The 22,235-nt window shown below is 45.3% G+C and overlaps 1 protein-coding gene across 1 annotated transcript in view; it reads left to right on the forward strand.

Annotated features, from left to right (window-relative positions):
- si:dkey-49n23.1 (semaphorin-3D) overlaps nucleotides 1-22,235 on the forward strand; it is a 141,961-nt gene that overhangs the window by 37,208 nt on the left and 82,518 nt on the right. The window contains exon 2 of the mRNA XM_045705201.2: nucleotides 18,119-18,329. Coding sequence (XP_045561157.1) covers nucleotides 18,176-18,329 — 154 coding nt within the window. The 5' untranslated portion in view covers nucleotides 18,119-18,175. The remainder of the gene's footprint in view (nucleotides 1-18,118; nucleotides 18,330-22,235) is intronic.

A 22,235-nucleotide genomic window follows, 5' to 3' on the forward strand; every position in this document is an offset into this window, starting at 1 on the left:
TATGTAGGGAATAGGGTGCCATTTGGGACAGAACCTGTATCTCTAGTGTGACCTCTATGCCTTCCAGCAGCTCTGTTCAGTTTAGACAGACAACTTGATAGATGACTTACACCCTCATTATTTCCCAGCCTCCCTACAGACAGACACTACACGTTGTCTTACGATTCCCACATGGCTCTGGGAAGATACCGAGCATCAGAAAGAGCGACTGTGTCTGAATATGGCACGCTATCTCCTTTATAGTGCACTTCTTTTAACCAGAGCCTTATGGGTCCTGGTCAAAAGTAGTGCGCTATATAGGGAAGAGGGTGCCATTCGGGATGTAAACAGAGATTGTGTCGAGTAATGAACAATGACAAGGGGTCCTGGGTAACTACTTAGTGCGCTTCTGTAATAAGCAGTGAATGAAAGGGAAGGGAATGGGTGCAATGCGGTGGGGTCTCTCTCATTCACTGAATGTCTTTTTGCAGAAGTTAGACGCCCTTTATCATATCTCTCTGGGGATCAAATCTCTCTGGGGATCAAATCTCTCCTGAGATCAAATCTCTCTGGGGATCAAATCTCTCTGGGGATCAAATCTCTCTGGAGATCAAATCTCTCTGGGGATCAAATCTCTCTGGGGATCAAATCTCTCTGGGGATCAAATCTCTCCTGAGATCAAATCTCTCTGGGGATCAATCTCTCTGGGGATCAAATCTCTCCTGAGATCAAATCTCTCTGGGGATGAAATCTCTCTGGGGATCAAATCTCTCTGGGGATCAAATCTCTCCTGAGATCAAATCTCTCTCGAGATCAAATCTCTCTGGGGATCATATCTCTCTGGGGATCAAATCTCTCTGGAGATCAAATCTCTCTGGGGATCAAATCTCTCCTGAGATCAAATCTCTCTGGGGATCAAATCTCTCTGGAGATCATATCTCTCTGGGGATCAAATCTCTCTGGGGATCAAATCTCTATGGGGATCAAATCTCTCTGGGGATCATATGTCTCTGGGGATCAAATCTCTCTGGGGATCAAATCTCTCTGGGGATCAAATCTCTCTGGGGATCATATGTCTCTGGGGATCAAATCTCTCTCGGGATCAAATCTCTCTGGGGATCAAATCTCTCTGGGGATCAAATCTCTCTGGGGATCAAATCTCTCTGGAGATCAAATCTCTCTGGGGATCAAATCTCTCTGGGGATCAAATCTCTCTGGGGATCAAATCTCTCTGGAGATCAAATCTCTCTGGGGATCAAATCTCTCCTGAGATCAAATCTCTCTGGGGATCATAACTCTCTGGGGATCATAACTCTCTGGGGATCAAATCTCTCTGGAGATCATATCTCTCTGGGGATCAAATCTCTCTGGGGATCAAATCTCTATGGGGATCAAATCTCTCTGGGGATCATATGTCTCTGGGGATCAAATCTCTCTGGAGATCAAATCTCTCTGGGGATCAAATCTCTCCTGAGATCAAATCTCTCTGGGGATCAAATCTCTCTGGGGATCAAATCTCTCTGGAGATCAAATCTCTCTGGGGATCAAATCTCTCTGGGGATAAAATCTCTCCTGAGATCAAATCTCTCTGGGGATCAAATCTCTCTGGGGATCAAATCTCTCTGGAGATCAAATCTCTCTGGGGATCAAATCTCTCTGGGGATAAAATCTCTCCTGATATCAAATCTCTCTGGGGATCAAATCTCTCCTGAGATCAAATCTCTCTGGAGATCAAATCTCTCTGGGGATCATATCTCTCTGGGGATCAAATCTCTCTGGAGATCAAATCTCTCTGGGGATCAAATCTCTCCTGAGATCAAATCTCTCTGGGGATCAAATCTCTCTGGGGATCAAATCTCTCTGGAGATCAAATCTCTCTGGGGATTAAATCTCTCTGGGGATCAAATCTCTCTGGGGATGAAATCTCTCCTGAGATCAAATCTCTCTGGGGATCAAATCTCTCTGGGGATCAAATGGGGATCAAATCTCTCTGGGATCTACTGTTAATACTCTCACTGGGATTCATTTAATTAGATCAGGTGAGCTTTTTGAGTTCTCTCTCTCTCTCTCTCTCTCTCTCTGTGTGTGTGTGTGTGTGTGTGTGTGTGTGTGTGTGTGTGTGTGTGTGTGTGTGTGTGTGTGTGTGTGTGTGTGTGTGTGTGTGTGTGTGTGTGTGTGTGTGTGTGTGTGTGTGTGTGTGTGTGTGTGTGTTCAACAGCTTGGGTGGCTGTGTTTCTGACCACAATGAGAGAAGACCAGAGGGCCACATTCTAACAGGAACCCAGATATTTACATAAATCACACACTGGCGTCGATTGGAGATTTGTGTGAAAATATGAATGACTTGTGCAATGCTATCATTATGTCCTCTGATTCGAGCAAACAAGTGCTTGGCAAACCACTGTGGTGAAGCAAAGGTTGTCTCAATCCGACCCAATACTCAGCATGAGTCTCTACATGTTAGACTTTATTATTGACATCGTATTTGTATTGTGACTACTCTAGTTTTACTGCTCATTGATAATTTACTGCAATGTGGAGGAAACTCGCGCAAGTAAGCATTTCATTGCAGCGTTTATATGAAGCATATGACGAATGAATAAACTTTGATTTGATGCTGGTCCCAAACAGCAATGAGGAGATGAAGGTTCCTGCTTGTTGTTTTCCTGCTCTACATTACTGAGTATCTTCTGCCTTTAACATTTCACACAAATACCAATCCCATGTAGGATAAACATGACTTTCTCATATGTCTTGTGAATACTGTTTGGTTGAAGAGGGTTTGGCTCATGAGTCTTGTCTTAACATGTATAGACTATCACATCATTAACTCATCTAAATATTAGACATTCTTATAGGTTGGACTGTAGGCTACTCTACACCAGCCAAATCACAAACCTCAGCCGTCCAATCAGTTGTGATTGACAGACAGAGACGAACACATCCTTTCCCTTTTGTTGTAGCTGTCTGGTCAATGGAGAAAACAGCATCGGCTGTTCAATGAAGACGACAACAGCAGCTGTTCAATGAAGAAAACAACATCAGCTGTTTAATAGAGAAAACAACAGCAGCTGTTCAATGAAGACGACAACATCAGCTGTTCAATGAAGACGACAACATCAGCTGTTCAATGGAGACGACAACATCAGCTGTTCAATAGAGAAAACAACATCAGCTGTTCAATAGAGAAAACAACATCAGCTGTTCAATAGAGAAAACAACATCAGCTGTTCAATAGAGAAAACAACATCAGCTGTTCAATAGAGAAAACAACAGCAGCTGTTCAATAGAGAAAACAACATCAGCTGTTCAATAGAGAAAACAACATCAGCTGTTCAATAGAGAAAACAACATCAGCTGTTCAATAGAGAAAACAACAGCAGCTGTTCAATAGAGAAAACAACATCAGCTGTTCAATAGAGAAAACAACATCAGCTGTTCAATAGAGAAAACAACATCAGCTGTTCAATAGAGAAAACAACATCAGCTGTTCAATAGAGAAAACAACAGCAGCTGTTCAATAGAGAAAACAACATCAGCTGTTCAATAGAGAAAACAACAGCAGCTGGAAGTTGGTGCCCTGTAAGTGGTAAAAGTCTCAAAGACGCCAGTAGTTTAACAACCTTGTGAAATGATGTTAATTACAGTGGGGAATTCCACTTGCTGTTTTACAATCGTTGTGGCAGTAAATGAACGTCTTCTTCTTTTGTCCAATTTAAGTTTTTGACATTAAACTCGACAGCTAAGATTTGACTCTTTCCTTTAGTTTATTGAAATACAACAAATCTGCCTTCTAGCATTAGAAATACCATGCAATACCTTTTGGCCAGTCCTGGGTCTCCCCCCTCTCACCCCCACCTCTGTCCCTCCCTCTATCCCTCTCGTTATACCCCCCTCTCCCCCCTCTATCCCTCCCTCTAGCCCTCTCGTTATACCCCCCTCTCCCCCCTCTATCTCTCCCTCTAGCCCTCTCGTTATACCCCCTCTCTATCCCTCCCTCTAGCCCTCTCGTTATACCCCCCTCTCCCCCCTCTATCCCTCCCTCTATCCCTCTCTTTATACCCCTCTCTCCCCCCTCTATCCCTCCCTCTATCCCTCCCTCTATCCCTCTCGTTATACCCCCCTCTCCCCCCTCTATCCCTCCCTCTAGCCCTCTCGTTATACCCCCCTCTCCCCCCTCTATCCCTCCCTCTATCCCTCTCTTTATACCCCTCTCTCCCCCCTCTATCCCTCCCTCTATCACTCCCTCTATCCCTCTCGTTATACCCCCCTCTCCCCCCCTCTATCCCTCCCTCTATCCCTCTCGTTATACCCCCCTCTCCCCCCTCTAGCCCTCTCGTTATACACCCCCTCTATCCCTCCCTCTATCCCTCTCGTTTTACCCCCCTCTCCCCCCTCTATCCCTCCCTCTAGCCCTCTCGTTATACCCCCCATTCCTCCCTCTATCCCTCCCTCTATCCCTGTCATTCTGCCTCCCTCTCTACCTCCCTCTATCCCTCCCTTTATCCCTCCCTGTATCCCTCCCTCTATCCCTCTCATTCTGCCTCCCTATCTACCTCCCTCTATCCCTCCCTCTATGTGGATCTGTGTAATCTGAGGGAAATATGCGTCTCTAATATGGTCATACATTTGACAGGAGGTTAGGAAGTGCAGGTCAGTTTCCACCTCATTTTGTGGGCAGTGTGCACATAGCCTGTCTTCTCTTGAGAGCCAGGTCTGCCTTTCTCAATAGCAAGGCTATGCTCACTGAGTCTGTACATAGTCAAAGCTTTCATTAAGTTTGGGTCAGTCACAGTGGTCAGGTATTCTGCCACTGTGTACTCTCTGTTTAGGGCCAAATAGCATTCTAGTTTGCTCTGTTGTTGTTAATTCTTTCCAATGTGTCAAGTAATTATCTTTTTGTTTGTATAGACTATCACATCATTAACTAATCTAAGGGCTTGGTTTGCTCTCTCTCTCTCTCTTTCTCTCTCTTCCCCCTCTCTACCTCTCTCTCTGTCACTCTCTCTCTGTCTCTCTCTCTCTCTGTCTCTCTCTCTCTCTGTCTCTCTCTCTCTCTGTCTCTCTCTCTCGCTGTCTCTCTCTGTCTCTCTCTATCTCTTTGTCTCTGTCACTCTCTCCTTCTCACTCTCTCTCTCCCCTCTCTCTACCTCTCTCTCTGTCACTCTCTCTCTGTCTCTCTCTCTCGCTGTCTGTCTCGCTCTCTCTCTCTATCTCTCTATCTCTCTCTCTGTCTCTATCTCTTTGTCTCTCTCTATCTCACTCTCTCTATCTCTTTGTCTCTGTCACTCTCTCTATCTCTCTGTCTCTCTCTCTCTCTCTCTGTGAGTCATAGTTCATGTTGCTTCAACAGTGTAGTCTGTTATTTCAGGAGTCAATACCACTGGGGTGTGGGAGTAGTCATCTTCACAAGTAAATATCAAATCAAAATCAAATCAAATCAAATTTATTTTTATATAGCCCTTCGTACATCAGCTGATATTCTCAAAGTGCTGTACAGAAACCCAGCCTAAAACCCCAAACAGCAAGCAAAGCATGTGAAAGAAGCACGGTGGCTAGGAAAAACTCAAATATCACCCAAATATCACCCTTTTTCATACCAGTCAGTCTCACAGCCCTAAACCATTGTTTGTAGAGACAGCTGCTGTAACCTTCTGTTGGTTTTCTGCATTCTAGAATCTTGTAGTTAACATATGACTAAATTGTATGTTAGTAAGTGCTCTGTTACTGTCTAAAAATGAGTCAACCCACTTTGCCTTCAGGTTTCTTTGGAATGAGAAAACATTACATGTCAGTGTTTGGTGTTGTTACTGACATTCCTTCAGCAAATTGAGATAAACCCATAAGAAAGTCCCCCAGTTTAGTTGGTATGCTGTTTGCTGTGTTGCTGGCGAGCTCCTCAATGGGCTCCATGGCTGCCAGAGAGAATGTTATTCAGGCCTGGCCCCTGGGGTTTTTCTGTTCCTCTATGCCAGGGTACGTGATTGGCAGCTGCCCATGGTAGCGGCACTGAAGGCATCTCTTCTGTACTGTTAGTCTCGTCCCAGATCTGTTTGTTCTGTATATGGTTGTCAAGCATAGGAGTTTGCTATACAGCACGAACAGATCAAGGACCAGGTTAGGATGTTGCCAGCAGGAGACAGGATAGGGTTGGACAGTGTCTGCCTGAATAGATATTTGTACACATTCAAGTCCATTTCTAGTAATTATATTTCTTTGGTCTGCCCCGTCACTGCCTGTCAGGCAGAGAAGAATTACTCAGTGACACTATTCTAAAGACTGTCACTGTCAGCTCCCTGCTGGGTTCAAATAGTATCTGTTTTCTTTCAGATAGTTGATTGAGCCTGCCTGGAATGCCAGTATGGGCGGGTCTTTTGGAACTATCTCTATTCCATTGGTTCCATTCCACCAGACAAGGGAAGCTCAATCAAGCTGCGCTAATGATGTATTTGAAAGAAAAACAAATACTATTTGAACCCAGATCGGTCTGCACAGTATAGGCAAGGCTCTGTTCTAAAGCCTTTCAGTGTTTCAGTAATTTGGAAATGTGGATGGATGGGGACACTGCTCATTAAGAGCACCTGTAGGAGCTCTTTGTCTGGGCAAAGAATGGTGGGGCTGAAGGGGCAGAGGGGGCTGCTTAGAGCCAGTCTTCTCCAGTAATCTCCGTTCTCTCTGAGGGTATGTCCCAACTTGTACCCTATTCCCTATGTAGTGCACTACTTTTGACCAGGACCCATAGGCCACTATGTAGGATATAGGATGCTATTAGGGTGATATTTGGGACACAGACAGTTTTTTTGTCGTTGTTCTTCTGAACCCACTGCTCCCAAGTCGTCGTGATGTCGTCAAGTTCGCCAGCCATACCCCGTCCCTCGGTCTGCCCTGTACGGAACTCACGTGTGCCAGGGTCGTGCCTTTTTTCCCAGTCTGCCCTGTAGACTACGGAGATTGTCCAATCACAAGGCATCGCCTACAGTCAGGAACGCGTGGCAAATCTGTCAGTGACCAAACAGCATGGAGACAAAACAGGCCTTTCAAAATATTACAAAATCCAATCGGTTGGAGAACAAATGGCTCCTGCTGAAAAGAGAAAACTCTAATTTGACTGTAGGCTACCAAAATATTTAATCAACTTCCAAATATGTGTCTTTTAAGCGAACATTGTTTTACAAAGTGAAAGAAGAGAGATGCTTTTGGCACGAGAGAATCGGCCATTGCCGGGAAGTGAGCTGAGCATCATTGGTTGAGTCAGTGAAACTGGACAGGTTTTTAGGGCTAGAATTTCCTCCTCACATTGTAAAATGTGTTTCTGCACACTCCTAGGTCTAGGCTAGTGATGGATTCAAGACAGGTTTTTTTTTTTAATTGATCTCAGATTCTCAGTTTGTCAGTGTTAAAGTACCCTGTCGTTTCCATATTAAAAAAGATTCTGCCTCCAGTCATGTAAAAGTCTCCAGTCATGTAAAAGTCTCCAGTCATGTAAAATGTCATAGCACTGGATGCAGTGTGTTTATAAAAGGCCCTATTTTTTCCCGGACCCAAGACTTCTAATGTTTCCCATGTGTTTAACTCCTGTACGTGCCTCTACTCTACTGCTCTTTGCCGCTAAAACAAATTCTATGAAATGCATGCAATGCTATAAAGGTGATTTATTTTCTCATTCGTTCTGGTACCTCAGAGCTCCACAGGTCACCCCCCCCCCCCCCCACGTTCACCTTTTGGTCCGGTACCTCCCAATTTAAAAATGAAGCCCTGAACACAGGTAGTGTAGACTCTAGCTAACCAAAATATACAACAATATCCACACAAGCCACTAACCAGCCAGCCATATATCATGAATTAGAAGATGATGAATATAAGATGATGAAGTTATTATTTAACAGTATTGAAGATAAATCACAATCAGTAAATCAACGATGGAGCTAGCTGACTAGCAGAATCTACACCAATCATCAACATCAATCATCAACACCAATCATCAACATCAATCATCAACACCAATCATCAACATCAATCATCAACATCAATCATCAACATCAATCATCAACATCAACATCAATCATCAACATCAATCATCAACATCAATCATCAATCATCAACATCAATCATCAACATCAATCATCAACATCAATCATCAACATCAATCATCAACATCAATCATCAATCATCAACATCAATCATCAACATCAACATCAATCATCAACATCAATCATCAACATCAATCATCAATCATCAACACCAATCATCAACATCAATCATCAACATCAACATCAATCATCAACATCAATCATCAACATCAATCATCAACATCAATCATCAACATCAATCATCAACACCAATCATCAACATCAATCATCAACATCAATCATCAACATCAATCATCAACATCAATCATCAACATCAATCATCAACATCAACATCAATCATCAACATCAATCATCAATCATCAACATCAATCATCAATCATCAACATCAATCATCAACACCAATCATCAACATCAATCATCAATCATCAACATCAATGGTCAGCTGATAGTCTACCTTATCTTCCAGATGTCAGTCAATCATGTCTTTATGAGGCACTATGACTCGCTTGCTAACAACTTGTACTGATTCAGTGTGTTGTTGCAGAAATAGGCCTATGCCAACAACAACAAGATAGAGTCAGTTAGTATGTTATGAATTTCCAGACTTTCTTCAGTTGAGTGGGTGGCTTTTCTTTTTCATTTTGAGCCACCTGCCCCCTGAAAGGTCTGTGCAAGGCCCTACACACACACACACACACACACATACACACACACACACACACGCACGCACGCACGCACGCACGCACGCACGCAGACACACACGCACGTACGCACACGCGCGCATGCACAGACACACACTCACTTATTCACACGCACACACACACACATGCACTTATTCACACACGCACACACTCATGACCACAACACTGTGTTTCAAGGCTTGAAGGATGACCTAATACAATATGAGTATTGGCTGGGAGAGACGAGAGACAGCCAAACAGTACAGTGATAATACTTTGAAAAGAATAGACCTGACTGAGTCCATAAATTCATATCAATAGGGGCAGGGAGACACTCCTTTCTTTCTTTCTTTCTTCTTTCTTTCTTTTTCTTTCTTTCTTTCTTCTTCTTTCTTTCTTTCTTTCTTTCTTTCTTTCTGTCTTTCTTTCTTTCTTTCTGTCTTTCTGTCTGTCTCTCTTTCTGTCTTTCTGTCTGTCTCTCTTTCTGTCTTTCTTTGTCTTTCTTTCTGTCTTTCTGTCTGTCTCTCTTTCTGTCTTTCTGTCTTTCTGTCTGTCTCTCTTTCTGTCTTTCTTTGTCTTTCTTTCTGTCTCTCTTTCTGTCTTTCTGTCTTTCTGTCTTTCTTTCTTTCCTGTCTTTAATTTTTTGTGAGGACCACAGTAACGTGTAATGTATGTTATTACTGGTATGGCCTGCTGCTTTGTATAACCAAAAGCGGTGTATGTGTGTTTGTGATGTATGGGGTGCTGTCAATGAAATGGGTGGTTGCTTTCTCTGCCTCTTCCCCCCACCTCATGGGTCTTTGACTGGTGAGAAAGAATAAATCAGCAGGGAACAATGGACTGGTGCTACTTAACTCTCTCTCTCTCTCTTGCTCTCTCTCTCCCTCCACCTCTCTCTCCCCCTCCCACCCACCCTCCGTCCCTCCACCTCTCTCCCCCTCCCACCCACCCTCCGTCCCTCCCTCTCTCTCTCTCCCTCCACCTCTCTCTCCCCCTCCCACCCACCCTCCGTCCCTCCCTCTCTCTCTCTCTCTCCCTCCACCTCTCTCTCCCCCTCCCACCCACCCTCCGTCCCTCCACCTCTCTCCCCCTCCCACCCACCCTCTGTCCCTCCCTCTCTCTCTCTCTCCCTCCACCTCTCTCTCCCCCTCCCACCCACCCTCCGTCCCTCCCTCTCTCTCTCTCTCTCCCTCCACCTCTCTCCCCCTCCCACCCACCCTCCGTCCCTCCCTCTCTCTCTCTCTCTCCCTCCACCTCTCTCCCCCTCCGTCCCTCCCTCTCTCTCTCTCTCCCTCCACCTCTCTCTCCCCCTCCCACCCACCCACCCTCCCACCCACCCACCCTCCGTCCCTCTCTCTCTCTCTCTCTCCCTCCCTCTCTCCCTCCACCTCTCTCTCCCCCTGACTAACTCAGAATATATGTGTGTGTGTGTGCGTGCGCCTGCCTGCGTGCGTGCGTGTGCATGTGTGTGCGCGTGTGTGTGTGTGTGTGTGTGTGTGTGTGTGTGTGTGTGTGTGTGTGTGTGTGTGTGTGTGTGTGTGTGTGTGTGTGTGTGTGTGTGTGTGTGTGTGTGTGTGTGTGCGTATGTTTGTGTGTTTGTGCCAGGCCAGTGAACTCTGCTAGGCTCATTTCAGGTCTGGACTCGGGGTGAGACTCAGGGAGGAGGATGAGGTGTTGCTTCAAGGTTTTCCAGGACCAATCAGCTAGCTAGACTCATGTTTATTTTCTATTTCCTACAGAGCTCAAACTATGTAAACAATCTGCTAGTGTGACTTCTTCTCTCCTAAATTAAAAGTAAAAGAGATTATATTTCTTGATAAAGTGATAACATTAACAAATGTGTGTAAATTGTGGAACGATGCTACGTGTAAATGTATAATATTTGACCCTGTCACTGATTGTCTCCGTGTGTGTAACTAACAGCTCCTAAAATAGGTATTCTCATTGAAAAGGTCAGTCTTCATGCTGTATTTCCTAATGGGTTAGCATAGTGGGTTAGCTGGACCAGGCAAGTATATAGCCTATTAGGGACAGTTTGTATGGCTGGACCAGGCTCCTATATAGCCTATTAGGGCCAGTTTGTATGGCTGGACCAGGCTCCTATATAGCCCATTAGGACCAGTTCGTATGGCTGGACCAGGCTCTTACAGTGTATAGCCTATTAGGGCCAGTTTGTATGGCTGGACCAGGCTCCTATATAGCCTATTAGGGCCAGTTTGTATGGCTGGACCAGGCTCCTATGTAGCCTATTAGGGCCAGTTTGTATGGCTGGACCAGGCTCCTATATAGCCTATTAGGGCCAGTTCGTATGGCCGGACCAGGCTCCTATATAGCCTATTAGGGCCAGTTTGTATGGCTGGACCAGGCTCCTATATAGCTTATTAGGGCCAGTTTATATGGCTGGACCAGACTCCTATATAGCCTATTAGGACCAGTTTGTATGGCTGGACCAGGCTCCTATATAGCCTATTAGGGCCAGTTTGTATGGCTGGACCAGGCTCCTATATAGCCTATTAGGGCCAGTTTGTATGGCTGGACCAGGCTCCTATGTAGCCTATTAGGGCCAGTTTGTATGGCTGGACCAGGCTCCTATATAGCCTATTAGGGCCAGTTTGTATGGCTGGACCAGGCTCCTATATAGCCTATTAGGGCCAGTTTGTATGGCTGGACCAGGCTCCTATATAGCCTATTAGGGTCAGTTTGTATGGCTGGACCAATTTGGTGTTGCCATGGTAATTATAACCTATAGACAGACCCCTGGTGTTGCCATAGTACTTATAGCCTGTAGACAGTTCCCCTGGTGTTGCCATGGTAATTATAGACTATAGACAGACCCCTGGTGTTGCCATGGTACTTATAGCCTGTAGACAGACCCCTGGTGTTGCCATGGTACTTATAGCCTGTAGACAGACCCCTGGTGTTGCCATGGTACTTATAGCCTGTAGACAGACCCCTGGTGTTGCCATGGTACTTATAGCCTGTAGACAGACCCCTGGTGTTGCCATGGTACTTATAGACTGTAGACAGTTCCTCTGGTGTTGCCATGGTACTTATAGACTATAGACAGACCCCTGGTGTTGCCATGGTACTTATAGACTATAGACAGTTCCCCTGGTGTTGCCATAGTACTTATAGCCTGTAGACAGACCCCTGGTGTTGCCATGGTAATTATAACCTATAGACAGTTCCCCTGGTGTTGCCATGGTACTTGTAGCCTGTAGACAGTTCCCCTGGTGTTGCCATGGTACTTATAGCCTGTAGACAGACCCCTGGTGTTGCCATGGTACTTATAACCTATAGACAGTTCCCCTGGTGTTGCCATGGTACTTGTAGCCTGTAGACAGTTCCCCTGGTGTTGCCATGGTACTTATAGCCTATAGACAGACCCCTGGTGTTGCCATAGTACTTATAGCCTGTAGACAGACCCCTGGTGTTGCCATGGTAATTATAACCTATAGACAGTTCCCCTGGTGTTGCCATGGTACTTATAGCCTGTAGACAGACCCCTGGTGTTGCCATGGTAATTATAGACTATAGACAGACCCCTGGTGTTGCCATGGTACTTATAGCCTGTAGACAGTTCCCCTGGTGTTGCCATGGTACTTATAGCCTGTAGACAGACCCCTGGTGTTGCCATGGTAATTATAGACTATAGACAGACCCCTGTTGTTGCCATGGTACCTGTAGCCTGTAGACAGTTCCCCTGGTGTTGCCATGGTACTTATAGACTATAGACAGACCCCTGGTGTTGCCATGGTACTTATAGACTGTAGACAGACCCCTGGTGTTGCCATGGTACTTATAGCCTATAGACAGACCCCTGGTGTTGCCATGGTACTTATAGCCTGTAGACAGACCCCTGGTGTTGCCATGGTACTTATAGCCTATAGACAGACCCCTGGTGTTGCCATGGTACTTATAACCTATAGACAGAGCCCTGGTGTTGCCATGGTACTTATAGCCTGTAGACAGACCCCTGGTGTTGCCATGGTACTTATAGCCTGTAGACAGACCCCTGGTGTTGCCATGGTACTTATAGCCTATAGACAGACCCCTGGTGTTGCCATGGTACTTATAGCCTGTAGACAGACCCCTGGTGTTGCCATGGTACTTATAGCCTATAGACAGACCCCTGGTGTTGCCATGGTACTTATAGCCTGTAGACAGACCCCTGGTGCAACACCAGTAAGTGCATACCCCCATGGGAACCAGACCCACAACCCTGGCGTTGCAAACGCCATGCTCTACACGGGAACAAACAAACAATAGCCCAGGCCAATGAAGCAACACACAGATTTTACAATATTAGGAGGCAATATAGACTGAGTGTACAAAACATTAAGAACACTAAGAAACCTTTCTATGGATTATATGTCTATGGCCACAACGCAACAAGCTGTTGGCCAAATTTGGCTCGCTTGCTGCTCAAACTGAGGCCTACCCGACTGTAGACATAACTGACAAAATAAACTTCATCCACAGTTATTTATTTTATAAACTATTGATCCTCTGTGGCAAAATGAGGCTCTGGATGGAAACAAAATCATAATAATTAAAAAAAATAAGGTTATTTTTGTTTATTACATTTGTTTTGCCTCTACAGATTTGGGCCCCTGACACACTCAATTGACCCATCACTTTTTTTTATTATGCACTTTATCTATTTTTTAATTTTTTATTAATCAGTTACCCAATCAAGGCAGGGCCCCCAGTTACCCACCTGGGCCCCCATATATATATTTGTATTACATTTATAAAAATGTTTTGCTGCCTCATGGGCTCCCCATGTGCCTAAGCCCAGGGGCTTCTGCCCCGGTAAGCCCCTGCATGAATCCGGCCCTGCCTATAGACAGACTCCTGGGGTGAGAGTGAGCAGTGATAGATTAGATGGTTTCCAGGTTGCATAGGAGCCAATAGGAAGTCAAACACTTGCTCCCTATGTTGGTTGTCTTGGTTATTGTTGGGATTTTACTACAAACCCACTTGAGGTTATTTCATCGTGACCCATGAAGTCAAACTCTCGTCACCTACTGGCAAGACTCAACCTTTTCCTTAGTTTTTACAACTAGAACTTTGGAGAAATCTAGCCATGCCACATTACCAACCTCCTAAAATCCACATTTTAAATTCCTGGGATGGTGATGTATTCAGCAGAGCTGTGAGAAGAGAAATGGGTGTGATTACAGAGCATCAGCACGAAGGAGAAAGAAGGAGGTGACAGCTTTATAGCCTCTCCTTGGTAACATGTTAATAGTTAATACCTCCATGATTTACAATCCCTGTCTCTCGTTTTCTCACTGGGGCGTAGGCTGCACCCAAGGCCTTGAGCCTTCAGTTCATCACTTTGACTAGTTTTACTGCAGTGCACTCTTAGAAAAAAGGGTTCCAAAAGGGTTTTTCGGCTATCACCATAGGAGAACCCTTTTTGGTTCCAGGTAGAACACTTTTTGGTTCCAGGTAGAACTCTTTTGGGTTCCGTGTAAAACCCTTTCCACAGTGGGTTCTACATGGAACTCAAAAGGGTTCTACTTGGTTCTTAAAAGGGTTCTCCTATGGGGACAGCCAAAGAACCCTGTTACGTTCGAGGGTTCCCGAGTGCCCAGCGGTCTGAGGCACTGCATTTCAGTGCTAGAAGCGTCACTACAGACACTCTGGTTTGAATTCAGGCTGTATCACAACCGGCCGTGATTGGGAGTCCCATAGGGTGGCGCACAATTAGCCCAGTGTCGTCCGCGTTTGGCCGGTGTAGGCTGTCATTGTAAATAAGAATTTGTTCTTAACTGACTTGTCTAAATGCTGACCCGTGTTTTCGTGTCAGAATTGACTGAAACCAGGAGGGGAAAGTACCGGTGATTTGAATTACATATTAAAACATTCAAAAAAGGAGTTCCCCTTCTTTCTGGGATCTTTGCTTACAATCATATCATGAGTAAACTACTTAATTGCACACAGATAAGTTTAAATGGTCTGAGTGGAGTATGGAGTTGGAGTTGGAGTGGAGTTGTTTCCCAGCATCCTCAGATAACAGGACGGAGAGGCCTCAGCTCATCACAATCCAACCTTCAACTGGCTCAAGCTGCTGAACAATCTCTTTACCCAAAGTAGAAAATGGTTCGCTGTTCTCCTTGCTCAATTCATTGTAAAATATGAATTTGTTCTTAACTGACTTGCCTAATTTAGTAAAGGTTAAAGAAAGAAATCTAAAAATAAATTGAAAGTTGTATCACTTTTGTATCAGCTGATGTCTGTAATGCTGCATGTATATGTGATTTTAGAACGACTATATAATGTTAATGATTTGCTCTGCCTTTGAGCCGTTTGTTTCTGATCACCAAACTGTAGACTGAAATGCTATGCTAATCATTTTGTACTATGCCCTTGCATCTAAAATGTAACTTGCTCTCCCATCTCCATGACCTCACATCTCCAATAACGCAAACTATTAAAACACAAAGTAACTGACTAGTGGCATGGTGGGAAGGGGATGTTCTCAGTGGGAGTAACGTCCAGATGCTAGGCAATGACTGTGTGTGTCGGAAACCCCAGAAATATCCTCCATAGAAGAAACACACAAACACACAAACACACACACACACACACACACACACACACACACACACACACACACACACACACACACACACACACACACACACACACAGCTCCAGACACCAACATCTGTTGAGGTCAAGTGGTGAAGGAGGTGGAGACAGCGATAGCTGCTCCAGGCAAGCTCAAAGTATTTGAAGGAAAACCAATACTAGTTGAAACCAAGTCTGCTGGTTTGTCCACACCGAGGGAGCGGAGGTCCTCTTAGTCCAGATCAGGTTTCTTTTCATTGTGATGTATAAACACCTTTAAACACTTTATCAAGCCGTGTCTCCTGAAGTGTTGTCTGCTCTGATGATCTGGCGTCTCAACTGAAGCACTTTGAGTACTTAATGCATTGTCTTTCATGATGGAAGATGGTTGGAAACGTAACTGTGTACCAAACATAGGTTGTGAAGCCTTCCTCCTGTTAGATCAAGTGAGTCAGGGGTAAAGAGTTCACTTGACTTTAGTATTTATTTAATAACAAGGATCCACGTCAACACGGTATTTGCTGAGCCAAATCCTCTTTAGCTTGTTTTAGAGAGGGGAGTGGACAGAGAGAGAGAGAGACAGGGAGAGAGAGAGAGAAAGAACGAGAGACTGAGAGGGAGAGAGAGAGAGAGAGAAAGAGAGAGAGAGAGAGAGAGAGAGAGAGAGAGAGAGAGAGAAAGGGAAAGAGGAAAGGTGTGGGCTGTCTCTTCCTTGTCTGATCATATCTTATCGGTCTAAAACGACGCCCTACAAAGATTCTGACCAGCAATGTACAAAAACACTCATATTCCCATATACAGAGCATTCTGAAAGTATTCAGACCCCTTCCCTTTTTCCACATTTTGTTATGTTACAGCCTTATTCTAAAATTGATTAAATAAAAAAAATCCTAATCTACAACAATGACATAGCCAAAACAGTTTTTTAGAAATGTTTGCCAATGTATAAACAATAAAAAACAGAAGTATTCAGACCCTTTGCTATCAGACTCGAAATTGATCTCAGGTGCATCCTGTTTCCATTGATCATCTTTGAGATGTTTCTACAACTTGATTGGTGTCCACCTGTGGTAAATTCAACTGATTGGACATGATTTGATAAGGCACACACCTGTCTATATAAGGTCCCACAGGTCCCACAGAAAAAACCAAGCCATGAGGTCGAAGGAATTGTCCGTAGAGCTCCGATACAGGATTGTGTCAAGGCACAGATCTGGGCAAGGGTTCCAAAACATTTCTGCAGCATTGAAGGTCCCCAAGAACACAGTGGCCTCCATCATTCTTAAATGGAAGAAGTTTGGAACCACCAAGACTCTTCCTGGAGCTGGCCACCTGGCCAAACTGAGCAATCAGGGGAGAAGGGCCTTGGTCAGGGAGGTGACCAAGAACCCGATGGTCACTCTGACAGAGATGGGAGAACCTTCCAGAAGGACAACCATCTCTGCAGCACTCCACCAATCAGGCCTTTATGGTAGATTGGTCAGACGGAAGCCACTCCTCAGTAAAAGGCATAAGACAGCCCACTTGGAGTTTGCCAAAAGGCACGTAAAGACTCTCAGACCATGAGAAACAAGATTCTGGAGGAAACCTGGCGCCATCTCTACAGTGAAGCATGGTGGTGGCAGCATCATGTTTTTCAGCAGCAGGGACTGGGAGACTAGTCAGGGTTAAGGGAAAGATGAACGGAGCAAAGTACAGAGAGATTCTCATCCAGAGTGCTCAGGACCTCAGACTGGGGCAAAGGTTCACCTTCCAACAGTACAATGACCCTAAGCACATAGCCAAGACAACGCAGGAGTGGCTTCGGGACAAGACACTGAATGTCCTCGAGTAGCCCAGCCAAAGCTTGGACATGAACCTAACAAAACATCTCTGGAGAGACCTGAAAATAGCTTCTGTATGTAGCGACGCTCCCCATCCAACCTGACAGAGCCTTAGACGATCTGCAGAGAAGAATGGGAGAAACTCCCCAAATACAGGTGTGCCAAGCTTGTAGTGTCACAACCAAGAAGACTCGAGGCTGTAATCGCTTCCAAAAGTGCTTCAACAATGTACTGAGTAAAGAGTCTGAATATTTACGTAAATGTGAAATTTCAGTCTTTTATTTGTAATACATTTGCAAAAATGTTGAAAATCCTGTTTTTGCTTTGTCATTATGGGGTATTGTGTGTAGATTGATGAGGGAAAAACAGAAATGTAATCAATTTTAGTTTAAGGCTGTAACGTAACAAAATGTGGAAAAGTCAAGGAGTCTGAATACTTTCCCTGTATCTAGTGTAGACTGCTCTATCTGACTCTGATCAAATATTTCCCCCACCTGCTAAAACTTTAAACCTGAAGGCACGTTATGAGCCAGGCATTATGATGAATTATGACAACAATCACTTCTTTTCTTCTTCTCCAGAATATTTTTAAGCTCTAATTTTCTCAAGATTTCCATAGGTGTATGTCTGGCGCTAGGCCAACAACTGTAAACGTCAACTAAAGTCATGGTCCAATATGAAATTAATTTCACAAGAGTATCCCGTTACATTTCAAGTTGTATTTTCTTAATGAATTTGAAGTGATTTATGTGCTTTTCACCTAGCCTTTGGATGGTGTGTTATGACTAGGGCGAGGAGTTTTACCTCCCAATGCAACATATCCAGGAAACATTCCTGGTCCTGCTATGGGCTATACCTCTACCTTTTCCTGGTCAGGAAATAAGAACCTTACTTTTACTCAGTTGAAAGTAGTTGTTTCCATGACAACTTGTCAATCTCTTCTTTCTCTCTTCCTGTTCTCACAGAGCACCATTAGAAACTGCTGAGACGATCTACTGGGTGCTGTACCAGAGACTTTTTAAATGATGACGATGAGGACCCCGGGGCCACGGAGGGCCTGTGTTCTGCTGGGTGTGTTCCTAGAACTGCTGTTGTTGCTACCAGACGCCACCTCTACGGACTCCACCGCTGTAACCTGGAGCCAGAGCGGACCCCGACTAAAGCTCTCACACACAGGTAGGCATCTCTGTTATTCACCACTCTAACTTAGGGCTAGTTAACTCTCGTACTGGTGGGCTACAGCCTGACTTACGTATTTCACACACAGATCAGCATCTCATCTCTGCCCCTTTTTACTCTGAGCACCTCTGGTCCTCAAGGATTGGGTTGCTCTGTTCCTCAACACAGCAGAACCTCTGATCCTCAAGGAGTGGGTAGCCCTGTTCCTCAACACAGCAGAACCTCTGTTCCTCAAGGAGTGGGTATCCCTGTTCCTCAACACTGCAGAACCTCTGTTCCTCAAGGAGTAGGTAGCCCTGTTCCTCAACACATCAGAACCTCTGTTCCTCAAGGAGTGGGTAGCCCTGTTCGTCAACACTGCAGAACCTCTGTTCCTCAAGGAGTAGGTAGCCCTGTTCCTCAACACATCAGAACCTCTGTTCCTCAAGGAGTGGGTAGCTGTGTTCCTCAACACAGCAGAACCTCTGTTCCTCAAGGAGTGGGTATCCCTGTTCCTCAACACAGCAGAACCTCTGATCCTCAAGGAGTGGGTAGCCCTGTTCCTCAACACAGCAGAACCTCTGATCCTCAAGGAGTGGGTAGCCCTGTTCCTCAACACAGCAGAACCTCTGTTCCTCAATGAGTGGGTAGCCCTGTTCCTCAACACATCAGAACCTCTGTTCCTCAAGGAGTGGGTAGCTGTGTTCCTCAACACAGCAGAACCTCTGTTCCTCAAGGAGTGGGTATCCCTGTTCCTCAACACATCAGAACCTCTGATCCTCAAGGAGTGGGTAGCCGTGTTCCTCAACACAGCAGAACCTCTGATCCTCGAGGAGTGGGTAGCTGTGTTCCTCAACACAGCAGAACCTCTGATCCTCAAGGAGTGGGTAGCCCTGTTCCTCAACACAGCAGAACCTGTGTTCAGTGACACATGCCTATAGGGCCAGGAGTTTTTCCTGACCATAACCCTGACCAGAGTGGGTATCCCTGTTCCTCAACACGGCAGAACCTCTGTTCCTCAATGAGTGGGTAGCCCTGTTCGTCAACACTGCAGAACCTCTGGTCCTCAAGGAGTGGGTAGCCCTGTTTGTCAAATCAAATCAAATTCAAATCCAATTGATTTATATAGCCCTTCTTACATCAGCTGATATCTCAAAGTGCTGTACAGAAACCCAGCCTAAAACCCCAAACACCAAGCAATGCAGGTGTAGAAGCACGTTGGCTAGGAAAAACTCCCTAGAAAGGCCAAAACCTAGGAAGAAACCTAGAGAGGAACCAGGCTATGAGGGGTGGCCAGTCCTCTTCTGGCTGCGCCGGGTGGAGATTATAACAGCACATGGCCAAGATGTTCAAATGTTCATAAATGACCAGCATGGTCAAATAATAATAATCATAGAAGTTGTCGAGGGTGCAAGGTTCTGTCAACACTGCAGAACCTCTGTTCCTCAATGAGTGGGTAGCCCTGTTCGTCAACACTGCAGAACCTCTGGTCCTCAAGGAGTGGGTAGCCCTGTTCCTCAACACTGCAGAACCTCTGGTCCTCAAGGAGTGGGTAGCCCTGTTCCTCAACACTGCAGAACCTCTGTTCCTCAAGGAGTGGGTAGCCCTGTTCCTCAACACATCAGAACCTCTGTTCCTCAAGGAGTGGGTAGCCCTGTTCGTCAACACTGCAGAACCTCTGTTCCTCAAGGAGTGGGTAGCCCTGTTCGTCAACACTGCAGAACCTCTGTTCCTCAAGGAGTGGGTAGCCCTGTTCGTCAACACTGCAGAACCTCTGTTCCTCAAGGAGTGGGTAGCCCTGTTCGTCAACACTGCAGAACCTCTGTTCCTCAAGGAGTGGGTAGCCCTGTTCGTCAACACTGCAGAACCTCTGTTCCTCAAGGAGTGGGTAGCCCTGTTCGTCAACACTGCAGAACCTCTGTTCCTCAAGGAGTGGGTAGCCCTGTTCGTCAACACTGCAGAACCTCTGTTCCTCAAGGAGTGGGTAGCTGCGGGACAGTGGATACGCATTGATACTTGAAATGGAATTATGGAATTATGGCATCATGGCATTTTGTATTTATTATCGTCTTTATGACTCTGAGCGGTGGCCAGTCCTCTTCTGACCCTGCCGGATGAGCAAAGACTATATGTGACAATCAATCAGCATCCAGGATCGAAATGTACCATTTTATAAGTAGGCTATATTTACTACCTAGTTTCAGGTCCATCTGTCATGTGGTACAGCCTTCCCTGTAGCTCAGTTGGTAGAGCATGGTGTGTGCAACGCCAGGGTTGTGGGTTCGATTCCCACGGGGGGCCAGCACAAAAAAAAAAGAAATGTATGCATTCACTACTGTAAGTCGCTCTGGATAAGAGCGTCTGCTAAATGACTAAAATGTAAAATGTAAATGTATAATGTCTCCCTGGAGGGTGGGCTTGTATTAGTATGATACCTGCTAGGAAAACATCCTCTCTAATCAGTCATTTATTTTTGTCTGACAGGCCTGTCTCTCTGTGTATCTGAAAGGCCTGTCTCTCTGTGTATCTGAAATACCTGCCTCTCTGTGTATCTGAAAGGCCTGTCTCTCTGTGTATCTGAAAGGCCTGTCTCTCTGTGTATCTGACAGGACTGTCTCTCTGTGTATCTGAAAGGCCTGTCTCTCTGTGTATCTGAAATACCTGCCTCTCTGTGTATCTGAAAGGCCTGTCTCTCTGTGTATCTGAAAGGCCTGTCTCTCTGTGTATCTGACAGGACTGTCTCTCTGTGTGTCTGACAGGCCTGTCTCTCTGTGTGTCTGACAGGCCTGCCTCTCTGTGTATCTGACAGGCCTGCTTCTTTGTGTATCTGACAGGCCTGCCAGTCTTTGGAGTTCCCCCCCTCCTCTTCACCCAATGATGTACTATAAATCTAGCCCTAGGGATTATGGTTTGTGGGTGTGTGGTCAGAGGTTTGTGTGTGCATGATAACATCCTGTCATCTCCCTCCCCCTCACTCAGGATGGGTCGGCTGGACTGGGTTCCTGAGGTCACTCTCTGGGGTTAGTTCTGATATCCACATACAGAGAGAGAGAGAGAGAGAGAGAGAGAGAGACAGAGACAGAGACAGAGACAGAGACAGAGACAGAGAGATTGAACTGGTCATGTAAATTGGGTTCCTCTGTTTTTTTTGTTCCCAGCCATTCATAGTCTTACTCTCTCTAGTCTTTCCAGACTAGAGAGAACCATGATGTGAATGATGATATGATCACAGACTGGTTGTTGTATCACATGGGCGGTAGGTAGCCTCAAGGTTAGAGTGTTGGGCCAATAACTGAAAGGTTGCTGGTTCGAATACTGGAGTCGACAAGGCAATGATTGTTTATCTAACACTGTGTCCTTGAGAAAGGCACTGAAGCTTAATTGCTCTACAATGGTGACCCTGGCCGTGACCCCACTCAAGTGTCTCAGGGGGAGTTGGGATATGCAAGAAATACATTTCCATTGCAAACAAATATAAACACCCCCCAAATTACTGTTATCTGTGCTTGTGTGTGACTGCTAAACTCTTAGACATAAAAGGTCCTATCTAGAACCTGAAGGAGTTCTTCGGCTGTCCCCATAGGATAACCCTTTGTGGCCCCATGTAGAACCCTTTTGGGTTCCATGTAGGATGATTTTCACAGAGGGTTTTACATTGAACCCAAAAGGGTTCTACCTGCAACCTAAAAGGGTTCTACCTGGACCCAAAAGGGTTCTACCTACCTGGACCCAAAAGGGTTCTACCTACCTGGACCCAAAAGGGTTCTACCTGGACCCAAAATGAGTGTAGGTCTGGGGAGTGTGTGGTGGAGTTAGGTACTGTCAGCAGTGTAACTGACAACATATTGTTATTATGGCAGATGGTTTTATTGTTATTATGGCTGATGGTTTTATTGTTATTACGGCAGGTGGTTTTATTGTTAT

Source organism: Salmo salar, chromosome 22 (assembly GCF_965601325.2).
Source record: "Salmo salar chromosome 22, fSalSal1, whole genome shotgun sequence".
In the NCBI taxonomy this organism is placed as follows: Eukaryota; Metazoa; Chordata; class Actinopteri; order Salmoniformes; family Salmonidae; genus Salmo; species Salmo salar.